This window comes from Oncorhynchus clarkii, chromosome 13, assembly GCF_045791955.1.
Source record: "Oncorhynchus clarkii lewisi isolate Uvic-CL-2024 chromosome 13, UVic_Ocla_1.0, whole genome shotgun sequence".
NCBI lineage: Eukaryota > Metazoa > Chordata > Actinopteri > Salmoniformes > Salmonidae > Oncorhynchus > Oncorhynchus clarkii.
In genome coordinates this window covers 59,731,200-59,747,550 of record NC_092159.1, presented here as the reverse complement: position 1 = coordinate 59,747,550, position 16,351 = coordinate 59,731,200, and the positions used below count along the sequence as shown (strand labels likewise).

General features: G+C 41.7%; 1 protein-coding gene across 2 annotated transcripts; it reads right to left on the bottom strand.

Moving 5' to 3' along the window:
- Nucleotides 1–9,888: 9,888 nt before the first annotated feature.
- Nucleotides 9,889–16,149, bottom strand: LOC139424088 (interferon-induced protein 44-like). Of its 2 annotated transcripts, none has more exons than XM_071175785.1 (8): nucleotides 16,012–16,149; nucleotides 14,871–14,958; nucleotides 14,093–14,126; nucleotides 13,598–13,799; nucleotides 12,968–13,120; nucleotides 12,690–12,882; nucleotides 12,142–12,242; nucleotides 9,889–11,770 (listed from the first exon to the last, which is right to left on the bottom strand). In XM_071175785.1, exons 2-8 carry the CDS (start codon nucleotides 14,920–14,922, stop codon nucleotides 11,603–11,605), a joined length of 903 nt encoding a protein of 300 aa, XP_071031886.1. In that variant the 5' UTR covers nucleotides 14,923–14,958; nucleotides 16,012–16,149; the 3' UTR covers nucleotides 9,889–11,602. The 2 variants fall into 2 exon arrangements, with proteins under 2 accessions (XP_071031886.1, XP_071031887.1); XM_071175786.1 differs by having other exon boundaries at nucleotides 14,871–14,979; nucleotides 16,012–16,148.
- Between the last annotated feature and the right edge of the window lie 202 nt (nucleotides 16,150–16,351).

Sequence of the window (16,351 nt, the reverse complement as noted above, 5' to 3'; positions counted from 1 at the left end):
CCCGCAACATATGGAATCAAGATCTGGGCTGCCTGTGATGCTGCTTTATCATATGTGTGGAACTTGCAAGTGTATACGGGGAAGTCAGATGGAGGAGCCCCTGAGAAGAACTAAGGGATGCAGGTTGTCCTGGACGTGACACAGGAACGTGGCCACAACATCACATGCAATAACTTTTTAACTTCGCACAAGTTGGGACAGGAGCTCCTCAAGAGTGAGCTGACGATGGGAGGAACAGTATGAAAAAACAAGCCAGAGCTCCCACCTTAGCTGTTGAATACACGGAACAGGCCTATCAATTACTCTAAGTTTGTGTTCAGGGCCGACACATCCCTAGAGTCCTACGTGCCAAAGAAAGGTTGCTGTCTATATTGCTTGTAATTGATAACAGTCAACATCTAAGTATTAAGTAGTTTCACGTAAATTGTATTGGCTGTATTGTTTTAAAAACCCAATAATGTTGTGGGTTCATCAGACCTGCAAACATTGAGTGAATAATAAAAACATGAACACCACACAAGGGTTAACAGCACTGTTGTCAACTTTTCTGCTATTAAAGAGAATCAGCATTAAAGGATATGCAAATGGGAGTGGATGGAACATTGTATGAACTGACTCAAGATAATCCTATTGAAATAAGTGACTTTTTGAAAATATCAGGAACAAACCAAGAAAGAAAATGTAACTGGTAAAACACGCATGGCCCTTGTTTCACGTTATTAAATATCTTGAAAGGGATTAAGTAAAAGGGCTAGAGGATGATGGTATGTCTGAACCTTAAAGGCATGATAAATGAGATGCAGGAGGTTAGTGACGTTAGCTCCACAGCAAATTGAAATTAAGAGCAAGAAAACCTGCAAACAGAGCTAGAGCAATTAAGGCTTTCACTAAAACTAAAGGAAAGTGAGATGTTGGAGCTCGTTAACCAAAATGGAAATGACACAGATGCAAACCAGACCACGCAACCCTCCTCAAAACACAGTGCCAATACAGGGACACGCCACAGAATGGCACAAAGAGTTCAAGACATCCTGTCAAATAGGTGAACCAGGCCAGAAAGACAGACTCACGTTCTCCAGTCTAGCTCACCAAATTGAAAACGGACTGACCACAGGGTATCCAGAGATAGAAATAGTGGTAAGAGCTAGTGGTAAGTGGTAAGATGCAGTGGGAAGAGCTATTGCACCAGGTCTGCAAATGTGGAGCTATCTGGAAGGAAAGTCAGAAATTACTCTCCACACACTGAGGAGAATAGAGTGCCACAGTATGAGTCATAATACCCATAAAACCTAGAAGTCAAACAGGGAAATGGTTCCAATCCTTTTTCCACCATTCATTTTAGAAACACATACAATAAGGACTGTGTTTTGTGGAGGCTTAGCCTAGCGTGAAGTTTTGATAACCGTGTTAATCTCTCTGGAACAAGGTGACTTTTAACAATATATTCGCTTGTATTTACAAATATGAAACGCTAATTAGCTGCTAATTTGACTATTATAAAAACTACAAATGCCATGATGATCTGGACGAGACTGCTAAATCGAGGCAAAGGTTAGAATCTCTGGATTAACGACCTAATGTTAGCTAAAGGCAGTATTGAAATGAATTGACTAAATGGCTAATTTTGTGAACTGCCTTGTGCAAGTTTTAAATTGACACAATACTTGTTAGCGAAGGTGTCAGCTAGAGATTACGTGCAGGAGCTTGCAGGGATTTGCCGTTTTGTATTATGTCTACTTTGACGCTAATCAACTATTTCAAATCTGAGTAGATAGAGCGGAATATATAGATAAGTCACCTTGCCCTAGACTTACAGAGATTTAAATTATTATCAAAACCTCACGGCAGGATACGCCTACACGAAACACAGACCTTATTGTAACTGTGTATTGGAAAAATTGATGGTGGAAAAATTATTGGAACCATTTCCCTGTTTGACCACTAGGTTTTATGGGTATTAGTACACCTCCACTGTGGGGCTCTAAACTGCAATCTCACTCTAAACTGCAACAGAACTGTATAGCCAACTCACATCAGAAGTCCAGAGCAGCAAAGAGGCCCCACAAAATGTTCTAATCCATTCCTTAGACATGACACCGAAAAAAGAAAGCAGTCTGTCCTCACGTATGTCCCAGCAGTGGTCCAGAGCATGTTCATGCATACTGTCCTGACTGGTCAACAAAATGACAACATAAGAACATACATGCAGCCATATCTCCCAGACACAAAAACTACAGATGCTGCTTCTAGAGAAACTGAACACTGCATGTGCTAATGAGACAGAGAAACAGAACAAAAGGAAAATGGATATGCCACAGCGGCTCGTCACCAGCAGAACACACCAAAACTCCCCACTGAGCTGGTATCAGAGCTAAAATGACTGAGGTCTGATATGATGGTGTTAAAGAACCTGGAAGTTGGATTCTCACAAATCTGAGAATCCATTTAACAACCTGTGTTCATACCGCAGCAATACAAATAAAATAGTGCTTTTCTTGTAAGAAAACACTCTCTGTTAAAGAGAATATCAAAATGAACACTGCTGAACACAGAAAATACTGCACACAGAGACCGTACTCCGGCATGAAGAGGAATGTAACGAAGAAGAACTCTAAGTCAGTGCTCTCCAACCTTGTTACTGGAGAGCTACCCTCCTGTCGATTTTCAATCAAACCCCAGTTGTAACTAACCTGATTCAGCTTATCAACCAACCAATTATTAGAATCAGGTATGCTACATTACGGTTGGAGAAAAAACCTACCAGATAGTAGCTCTCCAGGAACAGGGTTGGAGACCACTGCACTAAGGTAAACCAGCCTTCTACTGTAACTGCCTTAGTCGGAAAACAATATCTTGTTGAATGCTATTTGCAGGATCAGAGAACTCAGGCCTTGTGGGACACTGGCTCTCAGGTGTGTATCATTGATGAACTGTGGAAAACTTACCTGGTGTTAGGCTGAGAAATGTTTCAGATATAATTGACTCGCCTGACTCACTAAAGATAGTATCTGCCAATGGAATGAACATGCCTTATGTAGGTTGGATAGAAGTGACTTTCAAACTGGCCTCAAGAGGCAACTGACATTGATGAACAAGTCATCCCAGTGCTCGTGATGAAGGGAAGACATCTATCTCATTCCATTATTGACTTTAATGTGATTGAGAAAATTGTCAACAACAGTGAACAGTCAGGAGGCACATGCATAGAAGGTCAAAGGTGATGTTATCGGGATGATAACACGTTTTTAGGGGAGTGTGTGATAGAATGAAATGTGCCTTAATAATGGCGAAGTAGTACAGCATCATAATGTGTACGGGTAAGCGATATGCTGTTCATTTATTTGAATGTTTAAAATATGATCTGGGTGCTATGCTATATTGATGTCCATTTGATCTGAATATGATTGGTTATACCTGCGAATGAAATGTTGATATTACCGTCTATGTGCTCTATTCAGATTCAGAGATTTAGAGGGTTTAATAGTCACATGTACAGGGTTCAAATCTAATTTTATTTGTCACATGCGCCGAATACATCAGCTGAAGACCTTACCGTGAAATGCTTACTACAAGCCCTTTACTAACAATGCAGTTTTAAGAAAAGTAACAATAACAAGCCTATATACAGGGGATACCGGTACCGAGTCAATGTGCGGTGGTACAGGTTAGTCGAGGTCATTTGTACATGTAGGTAGGGCTAAAGGTACTTTGCAGAAATAATAAACAGCGAGTAGCAGCAGCGTAAAAGAAAGGGGGGAGGGTCAAGGCAAATAGTCCGGGTTGCCGTTTGATTAGCTGTTCAGCAGTCTTATGGCTTGGGGGTAGAAGCTGTTAAAAAGTATTTTGGACCTTCACTTGGCACTCTGGTACCGCTTGCTGTGCGGTAGCAGAGAAAACAGTCTATAACTTGGGTGACTGGAGTCTCTGACAATTTTTAGGGCTTTTCTCTGACAAGCCTATTATATAGGTCCTAGATGGTGTTGTTGCCTACTCTTACCACCTGGGGTCGGCAGTCAGGAAATTCAGGATCTAGTTGCAGAGTGAGGTGTTTAGTCCCAGAGTCCTTAACTTAGTGATGAGCTTCGTAGGCACTAAGGTGTTGAACGCTGAGCTGTAGTCAATGAGCAGCATTCTCACATAGGTCCGGGAGGATGATGTTGATATGAGCCATGACCAAAACACTTCATGTCTACCGACGTGAGTGCCACGGGGCGGTAATCATTTAGGCAGGTTACCTTCGCTTCCTTGGGCATGGGGACTATAGTGGTCTGCTTGAAACATGTAGGTATTACAGACTCGGTCAGGGAGAGGTTGGAAATGTCAGTGAAGACACTTGACAGTTGGTCCGCGCCTGCTTTGAGTACACGTCCCGGTAATCCGTCTGGCCCAGCAGCTTTGTGAACGTTGACCTGTTTAAAGGTCTTGTTTACGTCGGCTACCGAGAGCGTTATCACAAAGTTATCCAGAACAGCTGGTGCTCTCGTGCATGCTTCAGTGTTGCTTGCCTCGAAATTGCATGAATCCCGGAACATATCCCAGTCTGTGCTAGCAAAACAGTCCTGTAGTGTAGCATCCGCTTCATCTGACCACTTCCGAATTGAGCGAATCACTGGTTTTTCCTGCTTTAGTTTTTGCTTGTAATCAGGATATAATTATGGTCAGGTTTGCCAAATGGAGGGTGGGGGAGGGCTTTGTATGCATCTCTGTTTGTGGAATAAAGGTGGTCTAGGATTATTTTATCCCATGGCTGCACATGTGACATGCTGGTAAAAATTTGGTAAAACTGATTTAAGTTTGCCTGCATTAAAGTCCTAAGCCACTAAGAGCACCGGTTCTGGGTGAGCAATTTCTTCTTTGCTTATGGCCTTAGAGCTGGTTGAGAGTGGTCTTAATTCCAGTTTATTTATGTGGTGGTAAACAGAAGACTATGAATAATATAGATGAGAATTCTCTTGGTAGATAGTGTGGTCTACAGCTTATCATGAGGTGCTGTAGCAGGCTCAAGGGTGTGGGATTTCAACGTCACTAAGTTCAATACCAAAACATGCACCAGTAGCACAAATAGAATGCAAATGGAGAGTTGTAGGGATTTCGGTACACGAGGAAAGAAGAGGGAATTCACCAATCACCTAACAGTTCACAAGCCGTTCTCATTGTCCGGTCCATTTTCCTGGGGAAATCCTCACACTCGGGTCCTCAGGCAATCCAGGCTGGTACACAAGGGGGGTTGTCCGACAGTCCAGGTCACAACGTGTTATCACACAGATATTGTTCTCGCTTCTTCCCCTCTTCATAACACTCTTGGTTCTCTCCTACTCTGCCCCTTTGTGCAGGCTGCTTCCTCCTTTATCCCCAAGCACTCCCTTGATTAACGAACAACAGCCTTGCCTCGTTGGGGCAGGAAGTTCAAATATGGCTAAGGGGGGGAGCCAGCGGCCTGACAGATATCTCCCCTCAATCCCCATTCCCCTCACCTCCCCCTGCCGTCTGCCACAGAACTCTACCTCAGGCGAGCAATACCTCAAGGCTTCTTTAATATTAGCATTCACGCACCAGCTGTTATTGACAAATAGACACACACCCCCACCCCTCGTTTTACCAAAGGTAACGTCTCTCTTCTGCCGGTGCATGGAAAATCCCGCTGGCTCTATATCGTCGTTCAGCCACGTCTTGGTGAAACATAAGATGTTATAGTTTATAATGTTCCGTTGGTAGGATAATCCTAATCGTAGGTCATCAATTTTATCTTCCAATAATTGCATGTTAGCAAAAAGAATGGATGGCAGTGGGAGTTTACTCGCTGGCCTACGAATGCTCAGAAGGCTGCCCGTTTTTCCTGCGTTTTTTCTTCACGCAAAAGGCAGGGGTCTGGGCCTGTTCCCGTGAAAGCAGGATATCCTTCTCGCCAGACTCGTTAAAGGAAAACGTTTCTTCCAGTCCATGCTGAGTTATCGCTGTTCTGATGTCCAGAAGTTATTTTCTGTCACAAGAGATGGTAGCAGCAACATTATGTACACAATAAGTAAAAAAAGAAGTTACACAAAGCGCAAAAAACGAACAAAATAGCACAATTGGTTGGTAGAATGAAAAATGTCAGCCATGTTCTTCGGCGCCATCTTGTGTGTGTGTATGGATAGAGTTCCAAGAAAAGACAGGAGAAGATGGCAAAGGAGATAGTGATGAGAGTGAGAGCATACAGTATGAAATTAAATACCCCTTGGGATCTAAAATGAGTTTGGGGTGCCCTCTTGTGTCTCTCTTTTGTTCATTTGAGGATACTACAGTCACCTCTAGTGGAGGTTCTTAGAACACTGCTATTCAAATCAAATCAAATGTATTTGTCACATACACATGGTTAGCAGATGTTAATGCGAGTGTAGCGAAATGCTTGTGCTTCTAGTTCCGACAATGCAGTAATAACCAACAAGTAATCTAGCTAACAATTCCAAAACTACTACCTTATAGACACAAGTGTAAGGGGATAAAGAATATGTACATAAAGATATATGAATGAGTGATGGTACAGAGCGGCATAGGCAAGATACAGTAGATGGTATTGAGTACAGTATATACATATGAGATGAGTATGTAAACAAAGTGGCATAGTTAAAGTGGCTAGTGATACATGTATTACATAAAGATGCAGTAGATGATATAGAGTACAGTATATACGTATACATATGAGATGAATAATGTAGGGTATGTAAACATTATACTAGGTAGCATTGTTTAAAGTGGCTAGTGATATATTTTACATCATTTCCCATCAATTCCCATTATTAAAGTGGCTGGAGTTGAGTCAGTGTGTTGGCAGCAGCCACTCAATGTTAGTGGTGGCTGTTTAACAGTCTGTTGGCCTTGAGATAGAAGCTGCTTTTCAGTCTCTCTGTCCCTGCTTTGATGCACCTGTACTGACCTCCCCTTCTGGATGATAGCGGGGTGAACAGGCAGTGGCTCGGGTGGTTGTTGTCCTTGATGATCTTAATGGCCTTCCTGTGACATCGGGTGGTGTAGGTGTCCTGGAGGGCAGGTAGTTTGCCCCCGGTGATGCGTTGTGCAGACCTCAGTACCCTCTGGAGAGCCTTACGGTTGTGTACCAGGCGGTTGCCGTACCAGGCGGTGATACAGCCCGACAGGATGCTCTCGATTGTGCATCTGTAGAAGTTTGTGAGTGCTTTTGGTGACAAGACGAATTTCTTCAGCCTCCTGAGGTTGAAGAGGCGCTGCTGCGCCTTCTTCACAACGCTGTCTGTGTGGGTGGACCAATTCAGTTTGGCCGTGATGTGTATGCCGAGGAACTTAAAACTTACTATCCTCTCCACTACTGTCCCGTCGATGTGGATAGGGGGGTGCTCCCTCTGCTGTTTCCTGAAGTCCACGATCATCTCCTTTGTTTTGTTGACGTTGTGTGTTATTTTCCTGACACCACACTCCGAGGGCCCTCACCTTCTCCCTGTAGGCTGTCTCGTTGTTGGTAATCAAGCCTACCACTGTAGTGTCATCCGCAAACTTGATGATTGGGTTGGAGGCGTGCATGGCCATGCAGTCGTGGGTGAACAGGGAGTACATGAGATGGCTCAGAACGCACCCTTGTGGAGCCCCAGTGTTGAGGATCAGCGGGGTGGAGATGTTGTTACTTACGGAGTAGTCTTTGTGTCTTGGGAACATTTGGTTATCAATATACAGTTTATCGACTACAAGAGCTACACGTTTCCCTTTTAATCTATTCTCCTTGAAGATTGGGTACAGAACTTTGCGCCGTTCTGCAATTTCCTTTGGGAACTGACCATTCATGCCTATTTTCGTGCCAGCGCGTCTTTTACCCAGGCTTTGAACCATTATTTTATCAACGACTGGGCGCTCATATCTCTGTCCGAAATGGTGTACAGGTTCGAGTTGGATTTTGTAGACAGCTTTGCGTGGAATCTGAAGCGCTGTAAGAAGGAATTCCTTCACCCCACTTTCAGGAACTTCAGGAACAGATTTTCTCTCATAGATCTAGTCTGTATGTCAAGTAACGCTTCTCTCAGAAAGATGTTCTCCTTTTAAAGTTCATTAATATCAATTTCAGTCCCTTTTAGCTTGTTTGTTTCTTTCTCCATTGTCACATCTTTTTCGTCACTCATCTTGAGGTTCGCCTTCAACTCCTTTATATCTTTACTGACTAATTCAAGTATGCCCAGTTTGTCATTTATTGATTTTAACAAGCATAAATCGTCTGTGTCTGTCGGAGTCGCGTTTTCTTTTGTAGATTGGATCTCCTCGTTTACTCTCCGTCATGTTTGGGTGTTGCTTGTTTACGTAATATTTGTCTCTACCTTTTTATAGTCTCTAATTTGTTTTGTGTCAGTCCGCCATCTTACCCTCTCCCATCTCACAGTTGTGTCAGTCCGCCATCTTACCCTCTCCCATCTCACAGTTGTGTCAGTCCGCCATCTTACCCTCTCCCATCTCACAGTTGTGTTAGTCCGCCATCTTACCCTCTCCCATCTCACAGTTGTGTCAGTCCGCCATCTTACCCTCTCCCATCTCACAGTTGTGTCAGTCCGCCATCTTACCCTCTCCCATCTCACAGTTGTGTTAGTCCGCCATCTTACCCTCTCCCATCTCACAGTTGTGTTAGTCCGCCATCTTACCCTCTCCCATCTCACAGTTGTGTCAGTCCGCCATCTTACCCTCTCCCATCTCACAGTTGTGTCAGTCCGCCATCTTACCCTCTCCCATCTCACAGTTGTGTTAGTCCGCCATCTTACCCTCTCCCATCTCACAGTTGTGTCAGTCCGCCATCTTACCATCTCCCATCTCACAGTTGTGTCAGTCCGCCATCTTACCCTCTCCCATCTCACAGTTGTGTTGGACCGGTGTTTCCTGACTTAAAGGGAACCAGCAGCACTTTGTTCTCCACCCCCTCCATAGCCCCAATGCAATACTGTCCATGGGATACATTTAGGGTTGTGGAGGATAACTATTATACCTGTCTTAGCTAAAGTGGTGTGGGAAATGCTCAGTAGGGTCTCTACTAACCATTGGGGGCTGTGTCGTACATATCCAGCAGCAGTTTGTTCTCCACCCCCTCCGTAGCCCTCCGTAGCTCTCCGTAGCCCTCCATAGCCCCCAATGTATTACAGTGTGTTACAGTGTATTGCATTGGTGCCTATGGAGGGGGCGAATTGAAAAGCCAGCAGCAGGCCGTGCGACACAGTCCACCTCAAACTAACCATATTTGTTTAGTAGAGACCCGATTGATTATTTCCCACCCCAGATTATGACAGGGGGTAAAGTTCTCTCTACAACCAAATATGTATACCATTTACAGTGTATTGCATTGAAGGCTATGGATTGGGCAGAGTGAAAAGCCAGGACTGAGCACTCTCTATTAAACCTGTGGCCCAGCACACGAGACAAATTCAAGTTTTCCAGACTCTATTGAGTAATTCCAATAACATCTATTTGTACTTTATTTAGTGCATTTATTTAAATATAGCCTACACAGTAGTTTCAACATATTTGTGTAAACTTTCAAAAGAAATGCTGGTATAAATAATATAATATTTAAAGTAAAATAAGTCAAATTATCCATACATTTTTTCTAAGGTGGTTGCAATGCTGGAAACAGGAAACTGTTTCACATTAGGCCTGTCGTGACATTTTACTGACTATCCCTAATTGCACTGTGCTCTTGTAGTAAATCACATGACTTCTTCAGAACTCACACTCCTTAGATAGACATCTCTAACCTGTTCCCATGAACATGTGATCAAGCTAGTAACATTATAGATGTTTTAAAAGATACATTCTGATTAAGGTCAATAGACTGAAACGTGGAATAAACTGTGGTAACGTGCGTCTCGGTGAGAGGTGTAGGAATCAGGCGCAGGAGAGCAGGGATGTCTGAGAAGCGTGTTTAATAATATAGTCCACCAATACAAAAATGGCACAGACGAAAATCCAAAAACGAAGCTCTCGAATACTCAAACTCGTGCAAACGCACGGAGGAACAAACACAGTTCCGACACTTTACATACACGTGCGTAATAGTGAAAACATCAAATATAATCGAGCACAATACACACAAATCTAATCCCGCACGAACTAAGGCAGGCAACAGGTACCCTATATATACACAGAAATAAACGTAAATCAAACCAGGCGTGAAAAGAATCACAGACAAAACAAACCGAAAAGGAAAAAGGTATCGGTGGGGGCTAGTAAACCGGCGACGCCGACCGCTGAGCGCCGCCCGAACAGGGAGAGGAGTTACCTTCGGTAGAAGTCGTGACATAAACAGATTAAGAAAACCATAAATGATGCTATCGGAGCATACCTGATACAGTGTATTCTCTGAAATATATGACTACAATGGCACTAGATTAACCAGTAAATGCTTGCCTAACAACAGTGACCTTGATGCGGTGGCTAGACTTCACTGATGTAAGAGGGGCCTCTAACTTTTACTTTCACTATTGTCATGCCTGAAGCTGGTAGGGAAAACTGATTAGTAAGAACAGGTTATGTCCTTTTTGAAAGTAGACTTGAACAAACAATACCAAACCATCAATCCCATGTTGGTGATCCACATGAGCATATTGTCTTAGTTTATTCACTTAGTTTAAATCATTATTTGAAAACAATTTCTAGAGACACTATTTCAAACTGGTCTGTTTCTGTGTCCTCAGAGGTGTGTTGACATTGCACAGTACCATATTTCCGATAGAGTTAGTTGACACTTAATTTATGAAATACATATATAGGACTCATACCACTGGAATGCTAATTTTCAACAATGTCAGGTTAGTGGCGAGCCAGCAACCAGAGGGTTGCCAGTTCAAATCCCGGGTCCGATGGGTAAATTCTGTGGGGAAGTGAGCTGGCAACCGGAGGGTTGCTGGTATAAAATCCCAGATACCATTGCCTGCTGTTGTGCCCTTGAGCAAGTCACCCCACAACAACAGGTCCCAGGGCACCCAGTGTGGCAGCCCCCTGCACCTCTCCAAAACCTGTATGTGTATGTATGTATGTGTGTCTTTCGTAGGGGTTGGGTTAAAAGCTGAAGTAACATTTCGGTTGGACCATGTGTGCAATTGACCAATAAACGGATCTTAATCTATAGTCTGTAAATGTACAGTAAATTATCCAGGACTGCAACAGCAACTTCAACAATTATGACACTCACTTTATAAAATATGAGCATAGACATAGCTACTCAGCCATTTCATACAGTAACAAGTTCACTTTGAACCTTATGATAGGTAAAGGAGGACTGAAACTATTGTTTAATGAATGTCCTACCAACACTAACAGACTTTGACAGACCATTCCCAGAGTAGAGGGACATAGATAAGCAGATTGGGAAGCAGTTGATTATACAGTACAGACAATTATAATTCAAACTCAAGATTTGAATGAAATTCTAAATGTATTTTCAGTTAGAAATCAGAAATGATGCCAACCCTTTTGTGGACGCACTGGACCATAGTTGGAGAGTAATCTGATCATGGTGATTGGATCACAAAAGTCAGGTGTAAATACCAGGTGTGAACAGGGCTTCTTTAGATGGAGGTATTATACAGTGACACGCTGTAGATCGAGTACTGTACATCCATCAGTCAGCTTGTGATAGCTTGAAGCCCTCTGCAAAGTCCACCATCTGCCTCAGTGCTCTCAATAGCAGCACATCCATGTCATCATCCAAGTCGATTTCCTCGTGGTAGTTCTTCACAGGCAGGATGCAGTTCACTGGTACCCCCAGTTCATTACTACACTGCTCCATCTGCAAGAAAGAATATGGTTGCAATTCAATCAGATGAGTAGAATAAGACATTTGGACATGTACCTCACAGGAAGACGAAAAAGCATAAATTAAAGTGCTCCCTCAAACCATTTATTTCATACTGTAGGCCAGGGCCTATGGTCCAGGAGTGCTTATCTTGGCAACCCGGAACCAGTCCGAGATATGAAACTCATGAAAACTGCGAAATCGTATAATTAATCCAAATAGCAAGTAACACAAAACCAGCGCACCAAAATAATCTCCCGACAGACATAACATGTAAATGTTTTCCTCATCAAGAGAGATTATGGAGCTCCAAATCTGCAAATACTTGCATTTCTAGCAAAACTTTCAAAATATCATTCACTTACCTTCTTCTTTATATACTTGCTCCAATAGACCTTTTTCAGGTCTTCCCTCACCAATGGACAGGCTAAATCCACTTTGGTGAGAATAACCATTTGGGGAATCCCTGCCAAATACATGGAAACCAATTGAATCTTGTGTCTCTTCCATCTTATTACTACTAAACGTCTAAAGTATCACATCAGTTTGTGAATGTATTAAATAATTTGTTTATTTTACATGAAAATATACTGTGTTATTAGTGAAAAATGCATATTTAAAACTGGGTTCAAGACCAGGGCAACATTCATTTTCCAAACGTTGTTGAATGTTGCAGATAGAAATGTCATGACCGGAGAGGACATGAATCCTTGGTCTATAGGTTGGAGAGGCATGTTTGTTCTACACTAAATATTTCTATCTGAACGATCCAAAACGTTGCATACTGCTGAACGCGCCCCAGGGTTCAAACTCTGCTCTGATATGGGCTGATAAGCACCGACTAGTCAAATGTATGATGAGGCCCCGCCACAACATTATATATTATAAACAATGTTCCATAAAACCTTGTTACCTATGTTACTTGCAACTAGTCTGATGGCTCTCATCTTCTTGAAGATATCATTCGCCTCGTCATTCTTGTTGGCATTCATCATAGGTAGTTTATCAGCTGGTATTGCACTAACTAGGCAGTGAACTGTGTCAGATGGAGTGGGGGCCTTGACATAGTACTCATTCTCCTCTTCTAAAGGTGATACAGGATTAAACTGGTGGAAAAAGAGGGGGAAACAATGTTTATTATAGACAGCAAACATATTTACAGACTGAGAAGTTGCTGTGTTCAGTTCTTACCATGTAACCCTCTTTTACATGCCCCTTCAGGGCCTTGACAATGTCCGCATCATAAACTCCTTTGTTAATACCATTCTCCAGCCCCATGACATCATAGAAGAGGAAGGGGTAGTAGGTTCCAGGTTTTTCTTTCACAATTTTGTGGGTTTCATACTGTAGAAATACATTGCAGAATTACAACTACGTACTGTTTTAAAACCATACGGCATTAATTCAATGCTCATGTCAGTTGTCTACCTTCTAGACCAGGGGTCGACAACAGGCGGCCCGGGGTTCAAAACCGGCCTGCAAGTGATTTTTCTTTTAACAAATATTTTAAAATATTTGTTCCCAAGTACTCCCACAAATAAAAATAAAAGACGTGATCGTGTCTCAATGTAATCAAGGTATGAAATTATTGTTATTTTTCTATTTTTGAGCTTAGTTGCAGTCAATTTGCAGTGTACACATTATTATAATTATGTTCTGGCCCCCCGATCATACACTCTGACAAAAATCATCCTGTGGCTGAATCTAGATGCAATTCTGTTCTAGGTCAATGCAGTTACAGTATGTTAGATATAGGTTAATATATATATATATATATTGTTGTGCTACTTTGAATGTGTCACACAATACCAAAGAATGTACCTTTTTTGTGAAGCTTGCACCTGCAAAGGAATTATCAGCTAAGGCAATGTTCATACATTTGTCCTGAAAGATATTGTTGATGGAGTTGATGAAGCTGGACTTGCCCGCTCCAGCTGGTCCATGGAGGAGGATTCTGATAGTCTTCACCTGAGGGTTTCCAGGCACATAGTCTTTCAGTTTCTGCAGCATTTCCTCTTTCTGACTGTCAGATGGCAGTAGAAACCAGAGAAAGGGTTAAAGAAAGGGTTAGGCTAAATCCTGATTAAGTTATGAAGCACTTAATTCAACAACCCACCACCCCTACTTAAAAATATGTCTCTCTCTGGTTCATCATAAAATATAAGTAGGTGTAGTAGGGTAGATTACAACATAAACATCCACATTGGAGTTATAGTGACCTGAGACCAAACAAATTAGACTTGTGATCAATCTTACACTTCTCAGATTTCCATGTATTTTTGTGCATCTGAAAAGGTTAGTGCATGCTGAACTTACCCCCAAGGTGTGCGTCTCCATTCGTTGCTAAAAGCTGTTAAACAAAAGAGTCAGTACATATTCTGATAAAGAACTTCTCACTAAATATTTTTTATGAAATATTGAAATTTCATCAATTTCAAATTACATAACACTCCCCTGGACTAAATATTTAAAAGCAAAACTCTCCCCAGAACTGAAATTCAAAAGGCATGATACTCCCCAAAATTACTCCATGTACCCGTTCCATAGATTCTGAAAGTTCCCTTAGCTATGTTACAAAACCATTTAGCCTCCTTGAGGCTCTGTAAAGCATTACAATGTCCTCAAACTCAAAGTAAAATCTTTTTACCTTAAGAAGTTTTATGCCTATATACAGTATGAAACAATATTGTAGCTGATGTTTTTGGTGGCTCTTTCTGGGTCGGTTGAAAGCAGCCCAGGTAAGGCAAGAAGTGTCAACACTTTAGGGTAGTGGTTAGAGTGTTGGACTAGTAACCAGAAGGTTGTAAGTTCAAACCCCTGAGCTGACAAGGTACAAATCTGTTGTTCTGCCCCTGAACAGGCAGTTAACCCACTGTTCCTAGGTCATTGAAAATAAGAATTTGTTCTTAACTGACTTGCCTAGTTAAATACAGGTTAAAAAAAATCACTGATTTGATTTTTAAAATGTATTTCAATGGAAGTTTTAATACATTTCTGGAACAATTTTTTATGAAAAAGTCAACATTTTGGGAACATCACCATCAAGTACAAAATGGTGATTAAACCCCTGCATACATATAAACATACTAATTACCTGGTGATGGAGGTGGAGGTGGAGGGCTAGGTTTGGATTTAAACAACCCCATGCCTTTCTCCTCAAATTATTCTTCAGTTTGTTTCAACTGAAATACAAAATAAATACTCTAAACAAACAAACAAAAAACACACACACACACACACACACACACACACACACACACACACACACACACACACACACACACACACACACACACACACACACACACAGCATCGTTTATACCCGGTGCTTACATGCATCCTTTGTCTTCATCTTGTCCACATTATAATTGTTCCCACATTTTTTTTTACAGGGTAGAAAATTAAAGACGCATTGTGATATGATTGTGATCTAATCTTCCAGACCACTTCCGGAGGTAATCAGGGACAAATTGCATCTGGATTTCAACCAAGTGTAAACAGATCTGGATGGTCAAACAATTCAAATCATAATTTTACCGGCTTCTAAAATAATTGACAGGTAGCACCACTGACTTATGGCGTCAATAGTTGGTGTAAACTAGAAAATATTATTTTGAAATAAATAATATCTTTCAACAAATTTGCATACAGGCTGGCACCAGGAAATCTGGTCCCAATGCAACAAGAGACATATTTTAAAACCATGTCACTTAAAATATATATGGACTTCCCGGTCGCGGCCGGTTACAACAGAGCCTGGGCGCGAACCCAGAGTCTGTGATGGCACTGCCCCACCCGGGAGGCCTATTTAGTCCTATCATACAACAAGTTCACTTTGAACCTTATGATAGGTAAAAGAGGACTGAATGTCCTAACAACACTAAATAGTAGACAGACTTTGACCGACCATTCACAGAGTAAAGGCACATAGGTTAGTAGATTGGGTAACTGTTAAATTTGACAGTACAGACAATTTATAATTCAAACTCAAGATGTGAATTGGAATTCAAAATGTATCCTCAGTTCAATTCAGATGTGTAAACTGGTGTAAACAACAGGTGTGAACAGGGCTTTTTTAGATGGAGGTATTATAGTGACAGGCAGTTCATCCTTCCTTCAGCTTGTGGTAGCTCGAAGCCATCTGCAAAGTCCACCATTTTATTTATGCCTAATTTCTGAACATAACATCAACGGTAAAACAATAAACAAATGGACCAAAATTGTCTATAGCCTACCTCAAGTCTTCCAGTGATAAGGTGTGTCAAGAATTTGATGAAGTCCCAAATAAGTGTCAAGGTTAAGTCTGACACTCCTTTTTATACCTCTCGAAGGATAGTTCTTTCTGTTTGGTTTTTAGTTTCTGTTTTGGTTTCATCTGCATAAAGAATGTCCCACTATGTTCTATTCTGCCAGCAGCACAATTGATGACATCGTCTTCATATGGTAACGAGGAAACCTTCAAAATACAATCCCACATTTCAACACATTGTAATATCATTAGCTGATAAAACATAATACATTTTAATCAAGGGCCACTTTTATTGTGCCAACAAGAAAAGGAAAAAAGTCATTTAT

Excerpts from the sequence above, each read along its gene's own strand:
- LOC139424088 (XM_071175785.1), bottom strand. The coding sequence starts at position 14,922 with ATGGGGTTGTTTAAATCCAAACCTAGCCCTCCACCTCCACCTCCATCA. Across the intron at positions 13,800-14,092 it reads TGGAGACGCACACCTTGGGG|TCAGAAAGAGGAAATGCTGC; the intron begins GTAAGTTCAGCA and ends GCCATCTGACAG. Across the intron at positions 12,883-12,967 it reads ATGTAAAAGAGGGTTACATG|TTTAATCCTGTATCACCTTT; the intron begins GTAAGAACTGAA and ends TTTTTCCACCAG.